The 22,674-nt window shown below is 45.8% G+C and overlaps 1 protein-coding gene across 4 annotated transcripts in view; it reads left to right on the top strand.

Annotated features, from left to right (window-relative positions):
- Window positions 1–22,674, top strand: part of TMEM131 (transmembrane protein 131) — a 192,960-nt gene that overhangs the window by 157,311 nt on the left and 12,975 nt on the right. For 3 of the 4 annotated variants that reach the window (XM_032652120.1, XM_032652121.1, XM_032652119.1), the window contains 8 exons: window positions 572–723; window positions 1,126–1,268; window positions 2,230–2,416; window positions 3,459–3,644; window positions 4,452–4,610; window positions 4,997–5,574; window positions 19,125–19,300; window positions 21,917–22,044. In XM_032652120.1, coding sequence (XP_032508011.1) covers window positions 572–723; window positions 1,126–1,268; window positions 2,230–2,416; window positions 3,459–3,644; window positions 4,452–4,610; window positions 4,997–5,574; window positions 19,125–19,300; window positions 21,917–22,044 — 1,709 coding nt within the window. The remainder of the gene's footprint in view (window positions 1–571; window positions 724–1,125; window positions 1,269–2,229; window positions 2,417–3,458; window positions 3,645–4,451; window positions 4,611–4,996; window positions 5,575–19,124; window positions 19,301–21,916; window positions 22,045–22,674) is intronic. The other variant, XM_032652122.1, reaches the window with a different exon arrangement.

The following is a 22,674-nucleotide window of genomic DNA, read 5'->3' as shown; positions in this document are numbered from 1 at the left end:
AATTATGGGCTTAGCTTTCAAAATAAAATTCAAAGATAGCTTGATATGAATTGGAAATATTTTTACAAATAAAATGATGCAACCTTAAGATCCTCCAGCTGATATCTGTCTGAGGGGAGGGGCAGAAAAACAGTGACTGAAAGTGGGGACAGCACCAGTAGGACTTCGGGGTGCTGGGTGTTCGGTACACAGCTGTTTGCTTTGTGCTAAAACACTGAGCTACTCATCTCTTAGGTTTGTGTCCTTTTCTGTTTTTGTGTCATGTTTCAAAACTTTTAAAGTTAAAAATAAAAAGATCTGTACACAAAAACAAGTGCTTAGTACAAACATGAAGACTTCGGTGACCTGGGGAACAAAGCCCTTTCTGGGACTTAATGCAGAATATAAAGTGTCATCATTGGTTGCCCAGCTCTGCTTGCCAGCCATCCAGCCTCTAAATGATCAGGGATAAAATTGTTTATATAGTTGATCACTTGGAGAAACTAATACTGGGCTGTGGATGGGGTAAAGGGAAAAAAACTTTTCCAGAGAATATACTAATGACTCCTGCTTGTTTACCCAATGATTCAAGGCTCATCCACTGCAGAGTTCAACGGGATTTACAGAGGGCCTCTCCCGACATTTAATTTTAAACCTAATTTTAAAACCTGGAGAAAAGAAATCTGTCAAAGTAAAGTTTACTCCAATTCACAATAGAACTGTTTCTTCCCTAATCATAATCAGGTATGTTCTGTGATTTAAGTGTGGGTTGACTTTTAGTACTTACGTAGAGTCCTTTCCTGATTCGTTTCAATATTAATATTTGCATTAATTTATTTCTGAAATAGGGTATTCATTTTGCCTGAAATACACACACACACACCACCCCTCATGAAACATACCTTTGTGATATTTTTAGCTAGAAGACCTGAATACTGTCTTCCTGTACCGTGTGTGACTCTTCAAAGTGAAAAACTCTTACTCCTCTTTGTGTAAACATTTAAAATTTTTTCAAGTGCAAATGTTTCACCATTTAATTTAGTGTATTAATTTTTACATGGTTTATAAAGTAACAGTAAAAATTATAGATCAAAAGATTGTGCAAATTTAATGGGAGGAAAATCTGTGGTTCTTGTTCTTACATAGAAATAACCTGACTGTGATGGATGCTGTGATGGTCCAAGGACAAGGAACAACTGAGAACTTGAGGGTCGCAGGCAAGCTTCCAGGTCCAGGGAGCTCCTTGCGCTTTAAAATCACAGAAGCATTATTAAAAGACTGTACAGACAGTGAGTATTCCTGTCATATCCAAGGGCACAAATTTCAGCGTTTGTTGTCAACAGTAAATAATTCCAAAAACAAGAACAGTATTTCTACATGTACACATGTGTATATTAATGATGGATACTTGAGATTTTAAGAAAACACCCTGACTTGCTTTCAGAGTTGTTTGGTTTGGATCTTAAAAAATTTGAAATGTCAGTATTCATTGCATGCCTTAGATGATTTACTCTGAATGTGAAAAATAAAGCACAGTAAGTCCCCTACATATGAACCTTCAAGTTGCAGACTTTCAAAGATGCAAACATGCGTTTGCATGTCCAATCACGTAAGTTAGTTCACGTGTCTGGCGCACATTGTCACGTGTGTGCGTCCTCTACAAGTGGTTGTGCCTTTGTGTACTTTACAGTACTGTATAGAGTACAGTAGTACAGTACCTTTATTTCAAGCCCAGGATGTCCAGAAGCAACCGTAAAAGCAGTGGTGATGTAGCGAGTACTGCAGCCAGCCCCAGTATGCCAGCTATTTACTGTACTACTGTACTTTTCAGGGTACTGTGCTGTAAGATTTAAAATGTTTTATTTCTTGTGTTTGTTTGTTTTTTATGTATTATTTGTGTGAAACGTATTATAAACTTATTACAACGTGGTACTATATAGCCAATTGTGTTGGTTAGGTACCTAGGCTAACTTTGTTGGACTTACGAACAAATTGGACTTACGAACGCACTCTTGGAACTAAACTCGTTCGTATGTAGGGGACTTAGTGCAAAATTAAACTTCTGCCATCTAAAATGACTTAACAAAGTAGAATACTTCCTGATGAAATCTGGGTAATGGCTGATCTCTTTGCCCTGAGGGGCTCCGTTCATAATCTCTGGGATACATTCATAAAGAAGGTATTATCATTACTTGGACCTGGAGCACAGGATAGCAAGATTTATACTCACTCCTCATTTTTTTCCTTTAGGTTTGAAACTAAGAGAACCAAATTTCACATTGAAAAGAACATTTAAAGTAGAGAATACAGGACAACTTCAAATTCACATAGAAACCATTGAAGTCAGTGGGTACTCGTGTGAGGGATATGGCTTTAAAGTTGTCAATTGTCAAGAATTTGCACTGAGTGCCAATGCCTCTAAAGACATAATCATTTTGTAAGTATTTTCTCATACGATAACAAGTCACTAACTTCTCATTAACTTTATACTGGAGTTCAAACTTTATGCTAGAATTGTTTGCATACTCACAAAAAAAGGTCTTTATCCACAAATATATTCATTTGATATTTTTCTTCACTTAATCTTTGGTTTTTTCTTCATATCTTTGTTTTCAAAATTGTGAAACTCCAAAGTGGATCAGATAGTCTTAGAAACCAGTTTCAAAATTACTTTCAAGGTTGTGTAGGAAACTGACTACAAATTCAGTCTCCGCAGCAGGGCAGACACCTGTGTTACACACATGCAGTTTTTCTGTGTTCTGCAGTGTATACAAAGGTGTGATATTTTGGTCAGAAGACAGTTTTAATGCCTACATCGGCAATAGTTGCAGCATATTTTAACAACTGATTACCTGTTATGTTATAAAGTTTATATAATAAAATGTAAACTTCCATCCCCTGAATGGAATGATAATTTCATGACCTTCAGTGGACACTTACTTTATAAGTAACTACATTACTCCACGTAAGGCACACACTTGGCACCTGAAGGTACCGTGAGGAATAAGACACCTTTCCTCAGCGTGCAGAGCGTGTGCTTGCGGAGCGTACAGTTAACAAAATAAAAATAATATAGGGCAGAAAGCAGTGCTGCAGGCGATGAACATCAGTAGGGCTAGGGTGGTTCTCCACACACACACACACAAAGGCAGTGGGAATGCACCGTAGGAGAAGAGTATGGATTAAATAAAGCAGGAAGGAGGAGGGAAGGGAAGGAAGCTCAGAGAATACTTTCCTAGTTAATGATCATGGGAAGCTGATTATTGTTCTCTTTTTATGTCACTTCTCCAATTATCCACAGAATATAGTTGTTTTGGTTATTCACCTCATAGGGCAATACTTTGTCCATCTTAAAATGAGAAAGTTGAATAAAAGTATCAAACTCTAAAATTCTGTGTTCTGTTTCAAAGGCATTATATTTAAACTGTTTGTGGAATATTTTTAAAAACTTTAGTCTCACTGCCATCATTCCGTTTTAGGTTTACTCCTGATTTCACAGCTTCTAGAGTTATTCGTGAACTGAAGTTTATAACAACCAGTGGCTCTGAATTCGTATTTGTATTGAATGCATCCCTTCCTTACCATATGTTAGCAACCTGTGCAGAAGCCCTGCCCAGGCCCAACTGGGAGCTGGCTCTGTACATCATCATCTCAGGAATAATGAGGTACTTGTGTCTTCTTTCGAGATTAGTATTTAGGCATCACTTGACACTGTTTATCATGGGCCCACTACGTGCCAGTCACTGTTCGGAGTGCCGGGGATGCACCAACGAACAAAGCAGGCAGACCTCTCTCGTCAAGCCTACATACACCAGTGGGAGCAGTCAGAACTGAACCCTTCTTGGGTGGCATATACGATAAACCAGAGTCTTTTCTACCTTTGAAATTTGTTATACAAATTAAGTACAGGTTAATTTCTTAAAGGAAAAAAACATGCGTAATTTACCAGGCGGTTACTCGATTTGGGCATTTGTAATGTACTCACATAATAGTTTATTCTTCCTGAGCCATACCTAAGCAATATAAAACTGATGAGAAATATTTTTTAAACCGTCAACATCCTCATCTTTTTTTCAGCATATTTCTTTATGTTTTTTTAAGAATGAGATGTACTCGCCTCTGAATTAACTTACATAGTTACCCTGCACATCCTTTAAGGGAAAAGAGTTGGCCTAGAGAGTTAGAAGTAAAAGAAAAGATAAGAGCTTCTTCTTCTTGGTAAAAGAAAAGCTACCCTCCAGTGTCTGTTCTGATACAAATAATTATTTCCTCCATACGAGCCTCCGTGTACGTTGGCATTCTAGAAAAGTCAGTGTGCAACCTTTCATCCATAATGCTCTTTTGTCATGTCACAGGCATTTTGTTTTTTATATCATATTGTACTTTACCAAGAAACTTGCCTTTAATGTCACATTTTGTTACTCTTGCACTCACAAATGAACCCCGATTCTCCAACTTCTGTACCCCTGCAGTGCACTGTTTCTCTTGGTAATTGGAACAGCCTATTTAGAAGCTCAAGGAATTTGGGAGCCATTTCGAAGGCGACTATCCTTTGAGGCCTCGAACCCGCCCTTTGATGTGGGAAGACCATTTGATCTCAGGAGAATCGTTGGTATTTCATCTGAAGGAAAGTATGTTCACCTGCCGGAAATAAATTCTCCAATATATAGATTTGGCCGATGTAATTCAAAGAAAAAATAAGTTTCTTCTTTTCATCTTTGCTCAGGGGGAAAAATCTTTAATACCCTGCCTATAGTGCTCTGTTACTAAGAACTCACGGCAAATGCCATGTTTTTATCATATTGATAAGGGTTAAAATATTCTCAGTTGTATCAATACCTCAATTCCTATATTGTCAGTTAGAACAGACCCAGTCCAGTTGTGGAAAGTATCCTGTTTCTTGCTGTTTTTTCCTTCGGGTAGTTCATATTTATGGTGGCTATAGTGATGAAGTAATGCTTTTAATCTTAGATCTTGTAGGTTGCTATTACTGATCTGCAGTTGGTCCTTTTTTCAGCTTGAACACACTCAGCTGTGATCCCAGTCACAGTAGGGGGTTCTGTGGAACAGGCGGTTCGGCGTCCCGACCCAGCGCAGGGAGTCATAAGCAGTGTGGCCCACCAGTCCACCCACACAGCAGTCACGGCAATAGGAACTCAGCTGACGTGGAAAACGTCAGAGCCAAAAGCAGCGCAAGTACCTCTAGCAGGACTAACGCCCAGTCGGCGAGCAAAGCCAGCGCCCTGGTCTTAGATTCACATGCCGTGGCCCAGGGTCACACAGCGGGCAGGAAGTCCAAGGGGGCAAAACAGAGCCAGCACGGCAGCCAGCACCATGCCCACAGCCCGCTGGAGCATCACTCACCACCGCCACCGCCAGTGCCTCTGCACCAGGAGCCACAGCCCGAGAGGCTGTCCCCCGCACCCCTCACACACCCGTCCCACCCAGAGCACCCCGGCAGCACACGGCACAGCTCGGAGGACTCGGACATCACCAGTCTCATCGAAGCCTTGGACAAAGACTTCGACCACCACGACTCCCCAGCCCTGGAAGTGTTTGCAGAGCAGCCGCCTTCACCACTGTCGAAAAGCAAAGGTAATCATGGGTTCTCACGGCCGGGAAAGCGTGACACGTGAGGGGAGAGCCAGCGCGTGTGTAAGGGGCTACTGTGATCGTAGTTGTGATGAGCAGCTAATTTAGTAGGTGTTCTTCTGGCCCAGGTTCACCTCTGCTCTTGGACTTCAGCTTTTCCATATCAGGATGCAGATAGAGGTACCCATTTGTCATAAAAGATATTTGTATTTCGTAGATTACTTGCCAAATTCAGGAAGTTATTGGACATCTGCCGTTTTCCTTTTCAACAGCGTGTGATTACTGTGTTACTGTGGCGGGTTGAGCTTTTTAATCGTTAAAATAATTTTAACAGAACGGAGATCATCTGCCTTTTAACTCAAAAATAGGACTTCTGCACAACCTGTGCTTTAGAGCAGGGGTTGGCGAACTACAACCCGTGGGCCGAGGCATCACCTGTTGTTGTAAAGAAGGATTTATCAGGACCCGGCCGTGCTCATTCGTTCATCACGGTCCCTGGCTGCTTTTGTGCTGCAGCAGTGGCAGAGCTGAGCAGCTGCAACAGGGGCTGTAAGGTCCACAAACCAGAAAATATTTACTGTCTAGCCCTTTCCAGAAAACGTTTGCTGACCCCTGCTTTAGAGTTCTTCATGCTGTATTAGTTATCCATTTCTCAGTAACAGTTACCCCAAAACCTAGTGCCTTAAAACCCGACCATTTACTGTCTCACAGTTTCTGGGGGTCAGGCATCTGGGTGCAGCTTAGCCGGCTTCTCTGGATCTCACAAGACGGCAGTCAGGGTGTTGGCCAGCGCTGAAGCCTTTGTAAGGTTCAGCTGAAGGTGGATCTGCTTCCAGGTTCGCTCAGGTGGTTGACAGCAGGATTCAGTTCTTCACGGCCTGGTGGACTGAGGATCTGGGTTCCTTTCTGACTGTGGCCAGCCACCTCTGCATAGAGCAGCTCAAAGCCATTGTTGGCTTTACCAGAGCAAGCAAGTAGGAAGGCAAGAGAGAGAACAGGCTGGCAGGACAGAAGTCGTGGTCTTCTGTGACCTACTCTTGGAAGTGACCCCCCCATCACTTCTGCAGTGTTCTCATTAGAAGTGTGGTCCAGCCACACTCCAGGAGAGAGAGTTCCACGAGAGCATAACGTGGGGCTCCCTTCTTTGAAGTCTACGCGCCACACATACATAGGCAGGCTAATTTGTAACTTCCAGAATCAAAGTGTGAAAAATAGTGAATGGCTTCTGGCTATATTTCAGTTTATTCCCTTTACAGCCTGAACATTTTTGCATCTTCCTCTCTCTCCTGTGGCAACCATGCTAATACATTACTCTAAGTCTATTTAAGTCCCTCCCTCACTGAGGTACCAAGGAGTATTTGCCTTCGGTTTGCACAGGGAATAGGGAACCTGGCAGCCCTGAGAGGCCAGAAGAAACCTGATGCCCCAGAATCCGAGAGTCTTCTTTTAGAGAATTTCTTAGTTCCAGTGATATGAAGACTAGTTCTATCTGGTCTTCTTAGAATTACTTGCATTTGGATATTTAAAACAGTAGAAAGTCTTGAATAATATTTAACTTCTTCCATAGAAATCTTTTTTTGTTGTTATCTCATTATTAATAGAGCTTACATATTTTAGGGTAATTTTTACAGTAATATTAAATGAATGCTTAAAGTTCCTTTTATAAATTAGATCAAGCTACATAATGCGTTTTTCTCCTATCGAGAGCATGGATAAAATAAACATATATTATCCCTTCTTACCACAAAGAGAGGCTCTGGCAGTCGAAGTGAGCACCTTGTTGCTTGTGTCTAAGATAGTCCTCTAACACCACCATAGGCCCGTTTTTCTTTTCAGGGCCATTCATCTAGAACTTAAAATTTAAACATGTTTTTTATTGTTCACAGTGGTCCGAGAGTCGACCTACTAAAAGCTGTGTAATGATGGAGCGTGGGTACCACATTATTAGTGATTCTTGAGCCCACAAGGAGACAATGAGTACCAGCTTCACATGAGCGGCCACCCCACTTGGTAGCCTTCCCACTGCTGCTGTGTGGAAAGAAGGAAAGAGCCAGATCTTAGTTGTGTTTTTTTTCTTCTTCAATAAGTGGTTTTATTGAAATATAACATACATGTAGAAACTCGGTCTTTTAAAAGAACTTTAAAAGTTGGGCGTTGGGGGCTTCCCGGGTGGCACAGTGGTTGAGAGTCTGCCTGCCGATGCAGGGGACACGGGTTCGTGTTCCGGTCCGGGAAGATCCCACATGCCGCGGAGCGGCTGGGCCCGTGAGCCATGGCCGCTGAGCCTGCGCGTCCGGAGCCTGTGCTCTGCAGCGGGAGAGGCCGCAACAGTGAGAGGCCCGTGTACCGCAAAAAAAAAAAAAAAAAAAGTTGGGCGTTGATCTTGGGGTTGCAAAATAGTGATAGATGATAAAACCATAGGCTCTTAGCCAGGTGGAACCTTTATCATCTCTCTAAAGCTTACCCCAGCGCCCCTGCTAAAATAGTCTCGTGTTTACATTAAAGAACCTTCTCTTTTCAGAAGCACCCTGTTCTCTCCCCTGCCCTTCCAGTAGCTCAAAGAAATCTTCCTTGTAATGAGCTTCAGTGACGTCTGGCTTTTGGAGACTGTTCAGAAAGACCCTTCTTCATATGAGCGGGGTCTTCCTGCTCTTGCCCTCTCTGGGTAGATGGCTTGCAGGCCATCCAGTCACTTCTCTAGTCATCCCAGCAGTCACTTTTCCTCCCGGGAGATGGGACCCAGAAATGCCCTCTGTTCATGGCTGCCTGAGCAGGGGCCCTACGGCTGGGCAGTCATTAGATTCTGTACTTCTGTGGCTTCTCCTCCTGTGACACACGAGTCCTGGGGACTGGACAGGGGCCATTGCTGGATTGAGGGTTAAAACCTGAGAACGCACTGAGCCTGGTGCAGCCATTTTCAGTGTCTGCATTCACTGCAGAAACAGTGGGATCTGCCGCCACCCTTGTTTCTGCCGTTGGCAGTCTGAGGGGCAGCTTTATCTCAGGTGGGGAGAAGCCGAGTGACGTGGGCTCACATTCCAGGCTCTACCTTTAGGCAGAGCCAGATCAAATCCTGGCTCTGCCACTTACTAACTGTGTGATTTGGAGAAAATTACTTCCCTGAGCCTCCGTTTGTTACCTTTAAAGTGGAGAGAATAGCTTCTACTTACATGGTAGGGGGTAGGCACTGCTGTGATTTTTAGGGCAGGAAATGGCGCTGCCATCACTAGGCTGCTGGGTTGCAGTTGGCTGTGGCACATCCCAGCGGGAATTGTCTGCTTGGAGCTCGGTCTTGAGGGTTAGGAATGGGATGAGCAGAGAGCTGAGGACAGAATCCCGAGGACAAGGCCAGCAGACAGTGTGACGGGAAGCAGGTAGCAGATGTGGTTGGCACGTCCCAGCAAGGCCAGAGCAGAGGGAGAACCGAGCTCCACAGAGCCTGGAGGACCTTGGCAGGAAGAGTCTCTGTGAAGTGAGCCTAGAAGCCAGGTAACTGTGGCTTGGAGAGCACCTGGCACACCAGCCCGTTACCGGTGGCCACTTCTTGGTGTGCATGTGAGGGGCCAGTGAGTGAGGGGTGGAGGTTACTCTTTAATCTGTAGTTTCCATGTTCTTTGATTTTTAGCCAAAAAAAAAAAGATGCGTATATCTTGCAGTAGTGTTTTTAGTGAAGAAAAATAATAGGAGAACATGTTGCTTGAAAATATCTGTGGGCCAAGGACAGAAAGGGGGGTAGAGCTGAGAGCAGTGGTGTTGTCAGCGCTTCCTGACGTTCCAGACACGACCGCAAGTGCCTCGGGCACCTGGGTGATTGGCGTTGCGCTGACTCTGTTTGCAGGGGGGAAGCCCAGTCTAAGAAGGGTTACGTCAGGCAGACACAGGAGCCAAGCCCAGGCCCAACCCGAACCCTCAGCTCGCAGCTGCACGACACCACCTCCTCCACAAGGAGGAGCAGCATTTAAGTAGGTAATTGGTGCGACCCAATACCCGGAGAGGTGGGTGCGTGGGACCCAGCTCCGCAGAGTATACGAGGGCACGTGTTCCACAGGCGCGTGGACGCAGAGGGATTGGTAGCTTCTGAGGCCAAAGGGGAAGCAGTAGGGTAGAAACAGAAGGTAGAGGAAGTCTGGAATGATCAGACCTCAAATAGCTGAGATTTCTGTAGGCTGGGAGTCCATAGGACATGGGAATTGAATTTGCAGAGCAGTCTCTCGGGCAACATTGGGGACCCAGCTGAGGGTCACTGTGGCCTCCCTCACGCTTGTGCCGTTCTTCTCCATTGACTGTGCAGCCCACGGGTGAAGAGGGAACACGGGGTGGTTGGAGCCCTGCAGGGCAAGGACAGCAGAGAGACCGGGGCTGAGAACGTCGTGGGGCGTTGGCAGGAGAACAATGGGTGTGCCACGCTGTGCGGAATTAGCAGGACCTTAACACAGAAGGGGGCTCACCGACAGGGAGATTGGACAAGTCAAGGGCTGGGACTCCAATAAGTCAAGTTACAGGGATGATGGAAGCAAGGGAATGAGAGGAGACCAAGGTGTGAAAAGGAGACGTGAGGGTTTAGGGTTTGGGAGAAAAAGCAGTTCCGCACAGTAACAGGCCCTCAGGTGCAGCCTGGAAGTGAGGTGTGGGGGTGTAACGGAAGTAAAGCCCATTAGCACCAGCGAGGCCACAGACCTAGAGGTCCACCGTCCTTTATACAACACTCGAGAGCCACCTTTTTTGGAATTCAGGTTTTCAGAAAGGTATACGATGACGTGCCATGAGATTAATGAGACCATAAAAGCAGCTTCATGTCAGTTCAGTTCAGTTGTGCCACCAAAAGAGGTTTTGTTTCTAAGTGAGTTGGGGAGAAAAAGCTTTGAAAGCTTTTGGGATTTCAGAGTGACTGATAGAGATTGTCATCCCGACCTGTACCAGGCCTGGGCCTGGATGATGGGAGCTTGAGAGTCCAAGGTGTCCATGAGTCACTGCCAGGCTCCTCAGTGAACACTGGGGCTTGTGCAGGCTCCACTGTCGAGGCTGGGCAGTGTGTGTAGAGGGTCCTAGGGGTGCAGATCTGATGGGTCACCCCTCCTGCCTCTGGGCCGCCCACCAAGGGAGCAGACAGACTGGACTTAGAGCTGAAACTAAAATCCACTGTAAATGCTCCTCACTGCAAAGCAGGGCATCTGCTAGGTCCTGGTGGAGCCCGGCGCTTGGCTGGTAAGCTTTCTGCTCCCTCCTCTATTACGTGTACAGCCCCACAGGCCAAGGTAGTTAGCACTTGGAGTGAAGGCAACCTGATTCGCCCAACAAAGGCAGAGACGCTGGACGAGAGTGAGCAGAGAGAAGGGCTAGCGTAGGCTCTGGGGAAGCAGGCCCTCGGGGGTCAGCTTGCCACCAGGACAGGAAGTACGGTGGCTGCCCCTACATAGAGGAGCCCTCCCCACCCCGCCCTGGAAGAGAGGGTACTGGGTAAGTGTCTTGAGGCCTTGCTGCCCAGAGTTGAAGTCCAGGGATCAGCAATAGTGACGTAACTTGAGAGCTTTTAGAAATGTCGAATCTTGGGCCCCAACCCAGAGTGCCGAATCAGATTCTCTATTTAACGGTATCTGCAGGAGATTGGGATAACCTGTGTTGAGCCATTACAGCCCCACTCACTAGGGGAATGTAACCAGTGAATGTTTTTGGGGGGTGGTTTGGGGCTGGGCCCATCTAGTAGGTTTTTTGTTTTTGTTTTATTCAAACAGTCACAAAAAATATAATCTTCCTCATCAGTTCACTCAGTCCCATGTAATTAATTTTTTTCATCTTGATCTTTTGTTGGCACTTTTATGAGTTCATCAGTTTTCCATCAGAGTTCTGAAAATGCTTCTTCATTCAGTTCAGCAGTAGAGTCAGTTACCAGAAACCTGTACTTGTCAGAGTCTTTGCCATGAATTCCTTGAAGATGAAACCCTTTTATAGGAACATTTCTGCAAAAGCAGCAGAGTACACCGAGAACTGTCTGTAAATGACAAAAGACTTAAAAATGACCACGGTTAAAGATTTGATGAAAGTTCATAATAATGTAATTGACAAGGAAATTTAGTTATTTTTGAGATATACATTTTAAAGTAATAACTAGAATTATGACTTATAACATTATACCAGAACATATAAGATTTTTAGGAATTTCATGTAATGTCCATCTAGTGGGTTTTTGGGCAGCTGGGAGTTGCCCTTAAAGATAGTGGAGAGAAATGCCTAAATGGGAAGACAGAAGCTATCCTTTCCCAGCATTGAGTTGTATTAAGTTTGCTCTAGAATATCCATGATATTTTATTTCTAGAATAAAGAAATCCAAAATCTAATCGGACATGATACTTCTGTGAAAACCCTAAATAACTGAACTCTGTGTGCTGCGTACGGTTATGGCTGTGCGGCCTTTTTGTCTCAGTCCCGTGTCCCTTATTCTGCTTCAGCGCCTCAGAAGGTATGTACAGCCTTCTAAGGATACAAGGAAAACTAGAACAAAAGAGAATATGGGTCTGCCCGCAAATTCATAGGTAATTCCTTTCCTGGGATAGATGTAAATCTTTTTCACTTAATAAAAATTCTTTTCTACCTTCTAGTGGGCTAAACCAGTATCTTCACTGTCTAAGCACAGAACTTAATATGACAAAATAAGACGGGAATTGCTACTGATTTTTGAAAACAATATTTACTTTAGCTTAAAGAACTCCCGAAGAGTTCCTTCATATGCACCTTTTGGTATGTTTCAGGTTATCATACTCATATTGACGTATCATTTCAGAACCAGTAGGGAGACGTAAACTTACATGACCAGTACTGACCCAAATAAATCATATGTTGGTCTGTACTGTTTATTGGCCTCACTTAGACCTTTTAACCAGGCAAAAGATGAGGAGAAAGACAGATTCCTGTCAGAATGGATGATCCTCCAGAGATTCTTCCGAACCTTCAGTCAGGTGTAACTGTCATTGCCTGGCTTAGGTCCACAGCTGCCGGGCACGGCACACGTTCAGAGAAACCATTTGCTAGTAATCGAAATGGTCTTGAAGTAATTCTTTTGGGTGGGCATTAAGTGAAACGATTTAAAGTTGGAGAGAGACAACCAAAGCAACTTGCCCCAAACTAGCGATTACAAATTCCTTTATTCGCTTCTTAGTGAAGACAAAAGAGGAGCTGAGTGAGTCGGGCGTATTCTTTAAATGGATAATTCATATTTTGCCTACTTTTAAAACGATTAGTGGTAGTTTAAAGGATTAAAGCACATGTAAAACAGTGAATCAAAGACAAAGTCGTTTTCGATGTTTTATCCGTTTGTTTTTAATTATGGTGCTATCTCAACAAAAACCTAGAGTAAAGTTCGTTGTTACCATTCAGTGTTAAATTGAGCTGCAAATTTCCTGGCGGCTGAGGCCAAAGGGAAGCATCGTTATATAGTTCTCCTGCAGGAAAAGGAGGCAGGAGAGTTCATCTGAAAAACCAGACTTTGCTGGCATTGAAGTCCCGCTGAGGAATCTGAGGACACTGGGTGATAGACTGGGCGTTGTGTCTTTGTTGCAGAGAGAACGGGAATGTTCTCCACACAGATGCTTTATGTTGGCCGTGTGACGTTGAATCTTAACGCCCCACTGCATCATGCCTCACCCACACGCACAGCATCTGTGGGGCCTCTGGGGGTGTGTACAGTCACTTGTGGTTGGATTATCTCATAAGGGTCAGAGCATCCCTGTTAGGTGAAGATGCCGGACCCGTCAGCAGCAGGTGGTGTGGTGCTCCGTCACACACACTTAGCAGCCTGCCTCGTGTTCTTGTACCCTCTGAGGTTAGCTCCCAGGGGTCCTGCAGGTGGGGACAAATGGTTTTTGTCAATAAAGATTTTTGAATCCACTCAACTGTTAGGAAATATATACTTAATTAGGCCTTAAAGTAATGAAGAAACTATTTCATTCTGACCATTTTTAAGAGCATCCACCAACCGGATACTTCATTTTGAGGAGAGCTGACCCTGTCATCTCGCCGAGATGCAGTAGCTGCAGGAAGTAGCCCCTGTCGGAGTTGGGTGGCAGGGTTTCACACTCACCCACTGAGTCTGGATGAGTGCTTGTCACCTGTCAGCAGTGTGAGGTGGGTTTTGGGGCCCACTTTCTAACTTGCACCTCGTGTTTTCTCTCAGGCCTTCTACCCCAGAAGCACACACACAAGGAGCAATAAAGTACCCACTTCTCACAGTCGCCAGTTAGGCATCCATAACCTCTCCACCACCTTCCTGCCCATGATGGAACTTAGGTGGAGAAGAAGCTTATGCAGAGAGTCCAAGCGGGACTTCCTGCTTCCCCTCCAGGTCTGAAACTTCGTAACAGAACTTGTGTGTTTGGGGATGGCAGCTTGAGATAGATGGTTAGGGCTTCGGAAGGCACCCCAGGTTTACTTTTCCAGCCAGCCATGGCCAACCCTTCTTGGGGGGAAGGATCACAGGGACACCAGGCCTCTTCTTACCCCCTGGAGTCAGGACATGAAGACCTGGGCAAGAAAGCTTGTCACATAAGAGCACTGGCCAGCCTCTCATGGTCATTGTCATACCCTTAGCAGGCTTATCTTCTAATTTCTAGTTCATTGTTGATGATTAGAATTTAACCTGTCAAATGACTTTCCTCACTTTCTCTAATTTGGGCATTCAAATTATGTATCTCTAGAAGTGTCAGTAGCCTAGGAGCCAGAGATTATGTACAGAAAAAAATTTTTCAGTGGTAGCTATGTTAAAAAGAAGTTTGTGTGTTCATGGATTGCAAAAAGCAGCCAGTTTTCTAAAGTATGTCAAAAGCCATAAAGATAAAATAATGCACGTGTGTCCTTTGAAAACCAGTAAGCTCATATCTGGAGATTTAACATCAGGAGATGACCTTACATACCTCATGTTTTATAATAGTGGAAATTGGAAACTAAGTGTCTAAGAACAGGGGATTTGTAATTAATGCAGCCTGTCATTTAAGGTAATTATGCCTGGAGTGTCTGTGTTATAAGAAGGACAGGAGATCATTGTCAACTTCCCTGAACTATGTTCCTTTTGTTTGTTTTTCAGTGAGTGGAACAGGGTGGCCCAGTGGGTCAGTTGTGAGGTAGACATTTGTAAATCTCCCATTTTTCACGGACAGACAAGAGGTTAGAATGAGAGATCCAGTCTTTGGCATGTCAAGAAAAAAGTTGGAATAGAGTTTGGAAGGGTGGCTTTCAGGCCAAATGGACCTATTATTTGCAAAAGAAAAAAAATGTGTTTAGCTTCTTAGAAGTAGACAACACTTGATGTGTTCTGAAGGATTAATGTACTTGGCGAGGATTAGTACCCACGCCATGAACATGCCATGACTTGGTCGCATGTGACCTCTTGGGGACTTTGTGCTTTTAAATTTCAGTGAGACATACACTTTTTTTTTTTTTTTTTTTTTTACTTTTAAGGTAATTATAGATTTACATGCAGTTGCAAATACTAATGCAGAGAGATCCCTTGTACCTTTTACCCAATTTCGCCCAATAACATGTTGCAAAACTGCAGTACAGCATCACAACCAGGATACTGAGTTTGATGCAGTCAAGACACAGGGATCCCTTATGGGCCCTTTTCTAGCCACACCCGCTTCCCTCCCACTCTCCCCCTCCCCCCAGCCTAAACCCCAGAGGAGGTTTAATCATTTCTCCAGCCTTATAATTTTGTCACTTCAAGAGTGTTACGTAAATGGAGTGAAGCGTGATTCTGGAGTGAAACCTGAGTAAGTTGTCATGAAGGATTGAGATGGAGAAGCTTCTGGACTTGGGGCAGCAAGTCTCAGAGCAGGTCATGCTGTTGGTGTATTTCACTGTTCAGAAAGGCCCAAAACTCACTTCTGCGGCCCAGGAGACACTGGCTCTGAGCACTTGCTGCATGCTGAGCCTCGGAAGGCACTGAGGATGGAGAGCTCAGTGCGGCCTAATCTCTGCCCTTTAGGTGCTAAGACTGTACAAGGAATAGAGCCTAGGGGTGAGTGTTGATCGCAGTAGGTCAGCCAGGAGTCTGCTCGCCGATGGCGGGAGGGGGTAGACGTAGGGTGAGTGGCCTCCGGGACAGTTTATCCAGGCAGTGGTGTGAAGCTTGAGGAACCTGTCATTCATGTTGCGTATGTTTCTCCTTTGGTCACTGCTGGAAACATACTTGAGTTTACTAAGCTGCTTCTCCCTTCAGCTTGTACCGTCTTTACTTGGATGGGTTAATTTTCTGTTACTGATCATGCATCCGTTAAGTCATGGTTCCCATAAGGCTAGGAGACCTCCAGTCTCCTCCACTGTGTATTGAGTTAATTTATCTTTGAGAGGGCAGTCTCCCTCAGAATTCCTATTCCCACTTCCAAGGTTCCTACTCTTGCTTCTGTGCCCAGCAACAGCACGGGGGTGTGAACTGGTAGCTTGGCCTCTGGAAACTGAATGTTCCACGATGGGCCAAGGGCTAAGGAAGGGCTCGGGACAAGGCTAGAGCAGACCTGGAGAGATAGATGGGTCCAGACTGTAAAGGAGTTTGAACGTTATCCTATAGAAAACAGTGAGAATCAAGTTTTTGTATTTAAGAAGTGTTTCAAAAGGAAAGTAATGCTGTTGGCAGGGTGGAAGGTATAAGGAGAGACGACAGGAAGATGGGGCCGTTACAGTAGGCCAGGCACAGGGCAAGTCCTGAGCTGAGGAAGTGGCAGTGGGAGTGAGGTAAGAAAGGAATTAGAGGTCTTAGAGGTAGAATCCATTTGAGTGACTACTTGATGGTGGAATTGGGCTCTTTGGATCATTTCATCCAGGTGGCTCGGAATTGCCCAAATTCTACTCTACTTCAGGTACCTTTCCTCCTGAGACTCCCACGGGATATACACACACAGAGGTCACGAGAAACCGGAAACAAGGCAGCCGATCCTGTGCCTGCAGTGCCCAGCTCAGGTCTCATAAATCTGTGTGGAATTTACAGCCCAAGCCAAGGATTCTGAGATCAGCCCTACATTCCAGTCCCCAAGAGGGCTTGTTGACACCGATTGCCGGGTCCCCCCACCCCGGGTTTGGTTCAGTACACCTAGAGAGGGGCCTGAGAATTTGCATTTCCAACAAGTTCCTAGGTGTTGCTGATTCTGCTGGTCTGGGAAAACACTTTAAGAACCGGGAGCCCTGAGGAAGAGTAGAGACCCGTGGGAACAAGCTTGCCAGCGGCAAGAGGGAGACACGCCACCCCGAGCGTGCAGCCTCGCAGGGAGCAGCAGGGACTGCTTATGGGTACATGTGGGCCTGTCCTCTTGTCTGATCCACTCAGTTCATTAGTCCTTCCTCTAGGGAAGGGGCACTCTCTCCTCTCCCACCAACTTTTGAACTTGGGAATAGAAGCAGCAGAAGAAACCATACACGACAGTGAGGTAGCCACTAGCCTGGGTGATGGACTGGTGCTGATACTGTAGAGCAGTGACCCTCAGCCTGGCTGCGTAGTGGGTCCACCAGAGGAGCTTGTTAAAAATGTACCCACGTCCAGGTCCCACCAAGAACCACTTAATCAGAATCTCGCGGGGTGGAGCCCTGAGCAGTGTTCGTTAAAAGCTTCCTAGGTTGTTCTAAAGTGCAAGAACCATTATTTTAGACTGAGAACCAAAAGATGTTTCTAGGTTGTTTAACTCAGTTTGGGACATTTTAGATTTGAATTGCTTATGTCAAATTAATTAAAGTTCAGCCCCAAAGGAGAATATGAAAGGAAAGGGAAGAAGTTCCAAGGGCAGATTTCCAGGGAACACCAGCAAAGATGAAGCCAGGTGTCAGAAGAATCACAGTACCGGAAGAGGGTGATGATGTTGGGGTCCAGCAGGGACAGGGAGGGGGACAATCCAAAGAGTCCAGTGGAACCGAGAGGTCTTGTAGAATGAGAAGTGCTAGAGGTCACCCGCACTGACAGTTGGGCTGTTGTCAAAATCACATTCTATAAGGTGCTGGGGACAGACGTCCACGGGCAGCATGTTAAGAAGTCAGAAAAAAAAAAAAAAAAGTCAGTAAAAGATGGGGATTTGGAGGTAAAAGTGTAAACTACTCTTTCATGAAATAAGATTTTTTAACTAACTGCTGGTTTGTTGTTTCCTTTTCTCCTTTATTTGTACATCTATGGCTTCAAATTTTGAGTGCAGTTTTTTTTTAATCACTTCCAGATCTTTTCTATTTATCAAGGAGGTTTCAGGTTATTGTGAATACAGATTATTTATACAGATAATGCCTCTCACCCAGTGAACCTGAGCATGATAAAAAGGTATAATTTCAGGTGGGAAATGCATTGCATGGGGGTTAATGTCAGCCATGCAGGAAAATTGGAAGTGCTTTCAGCATGAACCACTAGACACTCAGACTCCGAAATCCGAGGGCTCTCAGGGCCAGAGCGGGACAGGTCCTTCCCTTCTGCCGCAGACAGGAGGGCTCTTGGCGTTATGTTATTGGTGTTCACTGCAGTGTTCCCAGGACACGCCACACTGCCTGGGAAACGGCAGGCACTCGAATGTGTCGAGGGTTGTTTTCTCATCTGTCTCGGGAACATCCACATCTTTTAAAATAATAGGACTTCCTTGGCAGTCTAATGGTTAAGACTCTGTGCTTCCAATGCAGGGGATGTGGGTTCAATTCCTGGTAGGGGAGCTAAGATGCCACATGGCCAAAAATAATAATAATAATAAAAAATGTAAAATGCTAAGGTTGAAAAAATTAAAATAATAGGCTTTTCGTAGTTCTGTTTTACCCTCTGTCCATATATAGCATTAGCTGGTACTTATATGCCTGGTACTGTCCTAAGGGCTTCATGTAATTCCTCATCACAGCACTGTGAGGTCATCTCCCCCAGTCTGCAGATGAGAGGCCAAGGTCACACTGCTAGTCAGGGAAGAACCAGGATTTGGACCCAGCTACCGGGGTTCTCAGCACCCTGCAAGTGACATACATGCAGCTCACCCCGTGTCACCTTCAGGCTCCCATCTCCAGAAAGATTTGAAAGGATCTCTGGTTTTCACGTCTGTGACTTTTCAAAGCTACATCACCCTCCGGGATATAAAAAAGTACAGGTGACCCTTGAACAACAAGGGTTTGACCTGCACGGGTCCATTTATACATGGATTTTTTTTTTTTTTCAGCAGTAGAGACTGCAGTACTACACGGTCCATGGTTGGTTGAACCTGAGGGTACAGAGGGGCCAACTATAAGTTATACACCGATTAACCCCCTGCAGTTCAAGGGTCAGCTGTCTTCTGAGAGACATACAGATTTGTCACAACTAGTGGGTTTGCCAAAGCTCATGGAACTGTACACTTAAAATGGGTGTATCTTACTGTATATAACTCACGCCTCGAGAAAGCTGATTTTTTAAAATATTCTAATCGAAAAGTCAAACATGATTTCAAAAGCTTTAGAGAAGAACTGAAGTAGAGAAAGAAACAGTTATTAATCAGAGTTCAGTCTCTTCAAAAAAAGTTTTAATGGCTTTGTTTTCCAAGCTGTTTAAAAATCAAGTGTCATTTTACATTCACTGTCATCCCCAGGGAAAGGAAAGCCTCTTCAGCGCAAGGTAAAACCACCTAAAAAGCAAGAGGAAAAGGAGAAGAAGGGAAAGGGAAAGGCCCAGGAAGACGAGCTGAAGGACTCCTTGGCCGACGACGACAGCTCCTCCACCACCACAGAGACCTCCAACCCAGACACAGACCCGCTCCTCAAGGAGGTAGGACGGCCCCGTAGAGCAGGGTTCACACACAGTGAATGTGCTGTGTTCAACACGCGCACATGTTCTGAGGGCTAGTGCTCAAGAGTGCACAGACACGCCCAGGCAGTCACTCCCCTGCAGAAGCTCCACATCACTGGGCGTGAGTATCTTCACTTCCCCCGGGAACAGATTAGGAAGCCTGCTAATAAGGTGAAATAGTTAGAAACTGGAAACACAGCTTGAAAGTTAGGGACCATCTAGAATAGTAACGACTCTGGCTCATGTAAATTGTCTCAGATTTTAAGTATCAAAAGAGGATGAGGAGGGGCTTCCCTGGTGGCACAGTGGTTGGGAGTCCGCCTGCCGATGCAGGGGACACGGGTTCGTGGCCCGGTCCAGGAAGATCCCACATGCTGCAGAGCGGCTAGGCCCGTGAGCCATGGCCGCTGAGCCTGCGCGTCCGGAGCCTGTGCTCCACAACGGGAGAGGCCACAACAGTGAGAGGCCTGCGTACCGCAAAAAAAAAGAGGATGAGGAGGAATTCTGTCACTTTGATGGATTGTATTGGCCGTGTCCTGTCGGATCACTGCTGCTACAGCGGGCCCTGGGAGCAGGTAGAGCAGGGACTGTGACCTCTGGCCCGGGCACCCACCCAGCGCACGCCGGGAGGCCGCCTCACTCCCCATTCTCTGCTCCCGGGGGGTGGGGAGGTCACGAGCATCAGGGGTAACACAGCAAAATGTGCAGACACCGTGGCCATGAGATGAATGGAGGCTAATGTTACTGTTGTGACTGTGTCGGGGAGTGTGAGTTATAAGTGGTATGCAGAAAAGTGAGGGCGTACTTCTGTTCTGGCATTTCTACTTTTAAATAACTGTATTTCAAATTTGAAATGATCCAAATAGAGCCTTTAATATTGTAGAGCAGAATTCTTTTTCAGTCGTAATCTAGTGGCTTAAAAAATGATTTCTTAAAGATATCCAGCAGTGTCATCCACATATATTAATTTTTAAAATAAAATTTACACGTGACACTTCCTGGCCAGCCGCCCTCCCCTGTGCATCCCTGACGTTTGGCGGGTGCTCTGGGCCAAATGTCAGGGATGCGGCTGGCGTTGTATCCCGTATCTTCTCTGTGACAGATGACTGCAGAGGAGCAGAATGCCAGCTACTGGTCCTCAAGTGGGGTCCCAGCCGTCTCTGATATGAATAAGCGTTTGGAAAGCGTTCTCAGCACAGACTTGCTCCACAACTTTGCCCCACTTCCTTTCTGCCTTTCCGGCGTTTTCCTAACCACTCCTCAGTGGCCCCTCTCCAGCAGGCCCCCTCTGTGCACCCACTGGCATCATCCTCCCTTCTCTGCTGTTGGTTTTCTCCTGGTTGTCCCATCTCCTGCCCGGTCGTTTGCTTCCTTACAGACACAGCTCAGGACTGGCGGCCCCCGGGCCTGTTGCCCTCCTCCCGGCCGAGCAGTCTGTATGCCGCCCCCTCGGCACTCTTGCGCAGAGTTCATGCGCTCCTGTCTCTTTGTGACTGATCTCTTTGCCAGTTTTGTGCATTTTCTTCCAAAGTGGACTTCAATCTTGGGAGGTCATTTTCTCTTGGATGTATGTCTTTTCCAACCCTATTCTACCCATGCATTCAGCAAATACATGTTGAGTACCTGAGTGCTGGGTGCTTGAAAGAACCAGGTTCCTGTCCTGTAGGGGCTCACGGTCTACAGAGTTCCGGAAATACTGCATGACTCAGAAGAGTCTCAAAAGGTGTATGTGCAGGAGGCTGTTTTACCCTCTCTCTGCAGTTAAATAGATGGGTCTGTGTGGCCTGTTAAAATCCAGGCTGCCAGGACCGTGCAGCCGGATGCTGTCGGGTGGACGCTCATCTGCCCTGTGTCGGAAGCTCCCCCCATACCCACAGCTCTGCCCTTCGGCCGGGTATGTCTTCCCCCGACCGGCCCTATGCACCCTGAGCACAGAACCAGGTTTCTGTTTTCTTCATTTCCCATCTGTGCTGCGTGTGGTCCTTCTGCGCGTGAGCGGTGCACGCCCGCGCCACAGGCGGCTCCCGGGCAGGGTCACCAGTGCCTGAACGATACCTGCCCTGTTTAGAGACAAGCCCCCTGTGCTCACGTCTGGGTGTTGGGGCAGCATCACCTTACTCTGAAACGCACGGTATGGTCTCCATGCTCAACTGGTCGAGGACCCAGGGGCAGCACTGCTCTGAGATGCAGCTGGGCTGTGGCCTTCTCAGGCCACAATGCCAGTCGTGTGTAACTCTGTATTGTAGTCCCGAGTTAACTTTTCTTGTACAAAAGGCAAGGTTTTGCTCCCCAGTGCTTAAAAACAAGAAGCTACCCATCTGTTGCTACCACTGTCAGCACCCACCCCAGTCAGGATATAAGTTAAAGTGACATTCGTTACAACTCACACTCACCAAAACATAATTTATAGTAAATCAAAGACTGAAAAACTGACAGACCCACAATAAAGAGAGGTTTGAAGAAAAGAGCTGATCCTTTTTATTCATGTGATGTGTGTATCTACTACATGTTTGGTTTTGTGTCTCTGCCTTCAGATAGCACTATATCAGGCATTTTTGTTAATCCTTCTCAGCAGTTGTGTCAATTTTTTTATAGGATACAGAAAAGCAAAAGGGAAAACAAGCCATGCCTGAAAAACATGAAAATGAAATGTCTCAAGTGAAACAGAAAAGCAAAAAACTCTTAAATGTTAAGAAAGAAATCCCAACAGATGTGAAACCCAGGTAAGAAAAATGAGTTCAGAGAAATGAGGTATGTAAAAGAAGTTACTGGTGAGAACCAGGTAGTGTTTTCGTTTGCTTGGTTTCGTTGGTTTCGGGGGGTTGGCAACAGAAGCTGCATACCTCGTGACGTTCCTGCGGGGTTTTCCTAATGCCCGTGTTCACTGTCGCCGGTGAGGGGCAGCCACGTGCTTCCGATGTCAGGAGTATAAAAGGCAGAATTAAAGCTGCTTGCGAAAATGGAGGAGGAAATTGTAGGTTGGTGATCTGTTCCCAGGCAGAGAGCCGTTTCACTTCTGCACAGAGATGGCCTTGGTGGTTTAGCCGCAGGTACGAGCATAACTTCTCTCAGCTAGAGCCCTGAGTCTGCTCGCTAACCCAGAGCTGCCGTTGGGGTCTAGAATTCTGTGCTGTAAAACTTGGGAGAACTTATTCTTAACCTTAGAAAAAACAGTGCTCAGGGCAGATGTGACTACCGGACAGTTCTACCATGAAGTAGCTCCCGTCCAGTTCCTGTGGGGCAGGTCCTGTGGGCCTCACAAGGGAGGGCGACCTGCAGAATGTTTCCCCAGGTCAGTGAATGAGTTGAACTCTTGGGTTATTCGTTACCAAGCTTACTTCGTACTTTCACTA

Source organism: Phocoena sinus, chromosome 13 (assembly GCF_008692025.1).
Source record: "Phocoena sinus isolate mPhoSin1 chromosome 13, mPhoSin1.pri, whole genome shotgun sequence".
Taxonomy (NCBI): Eukaryota; Metazoa; Chordata; class Mammalia; order Artiodactyla; family Phocoenidae; genus Phocoena; species Phocoena sinus.
This window is presented reverse-complemented; position numbering and strand designations above follow the sequence as displayed.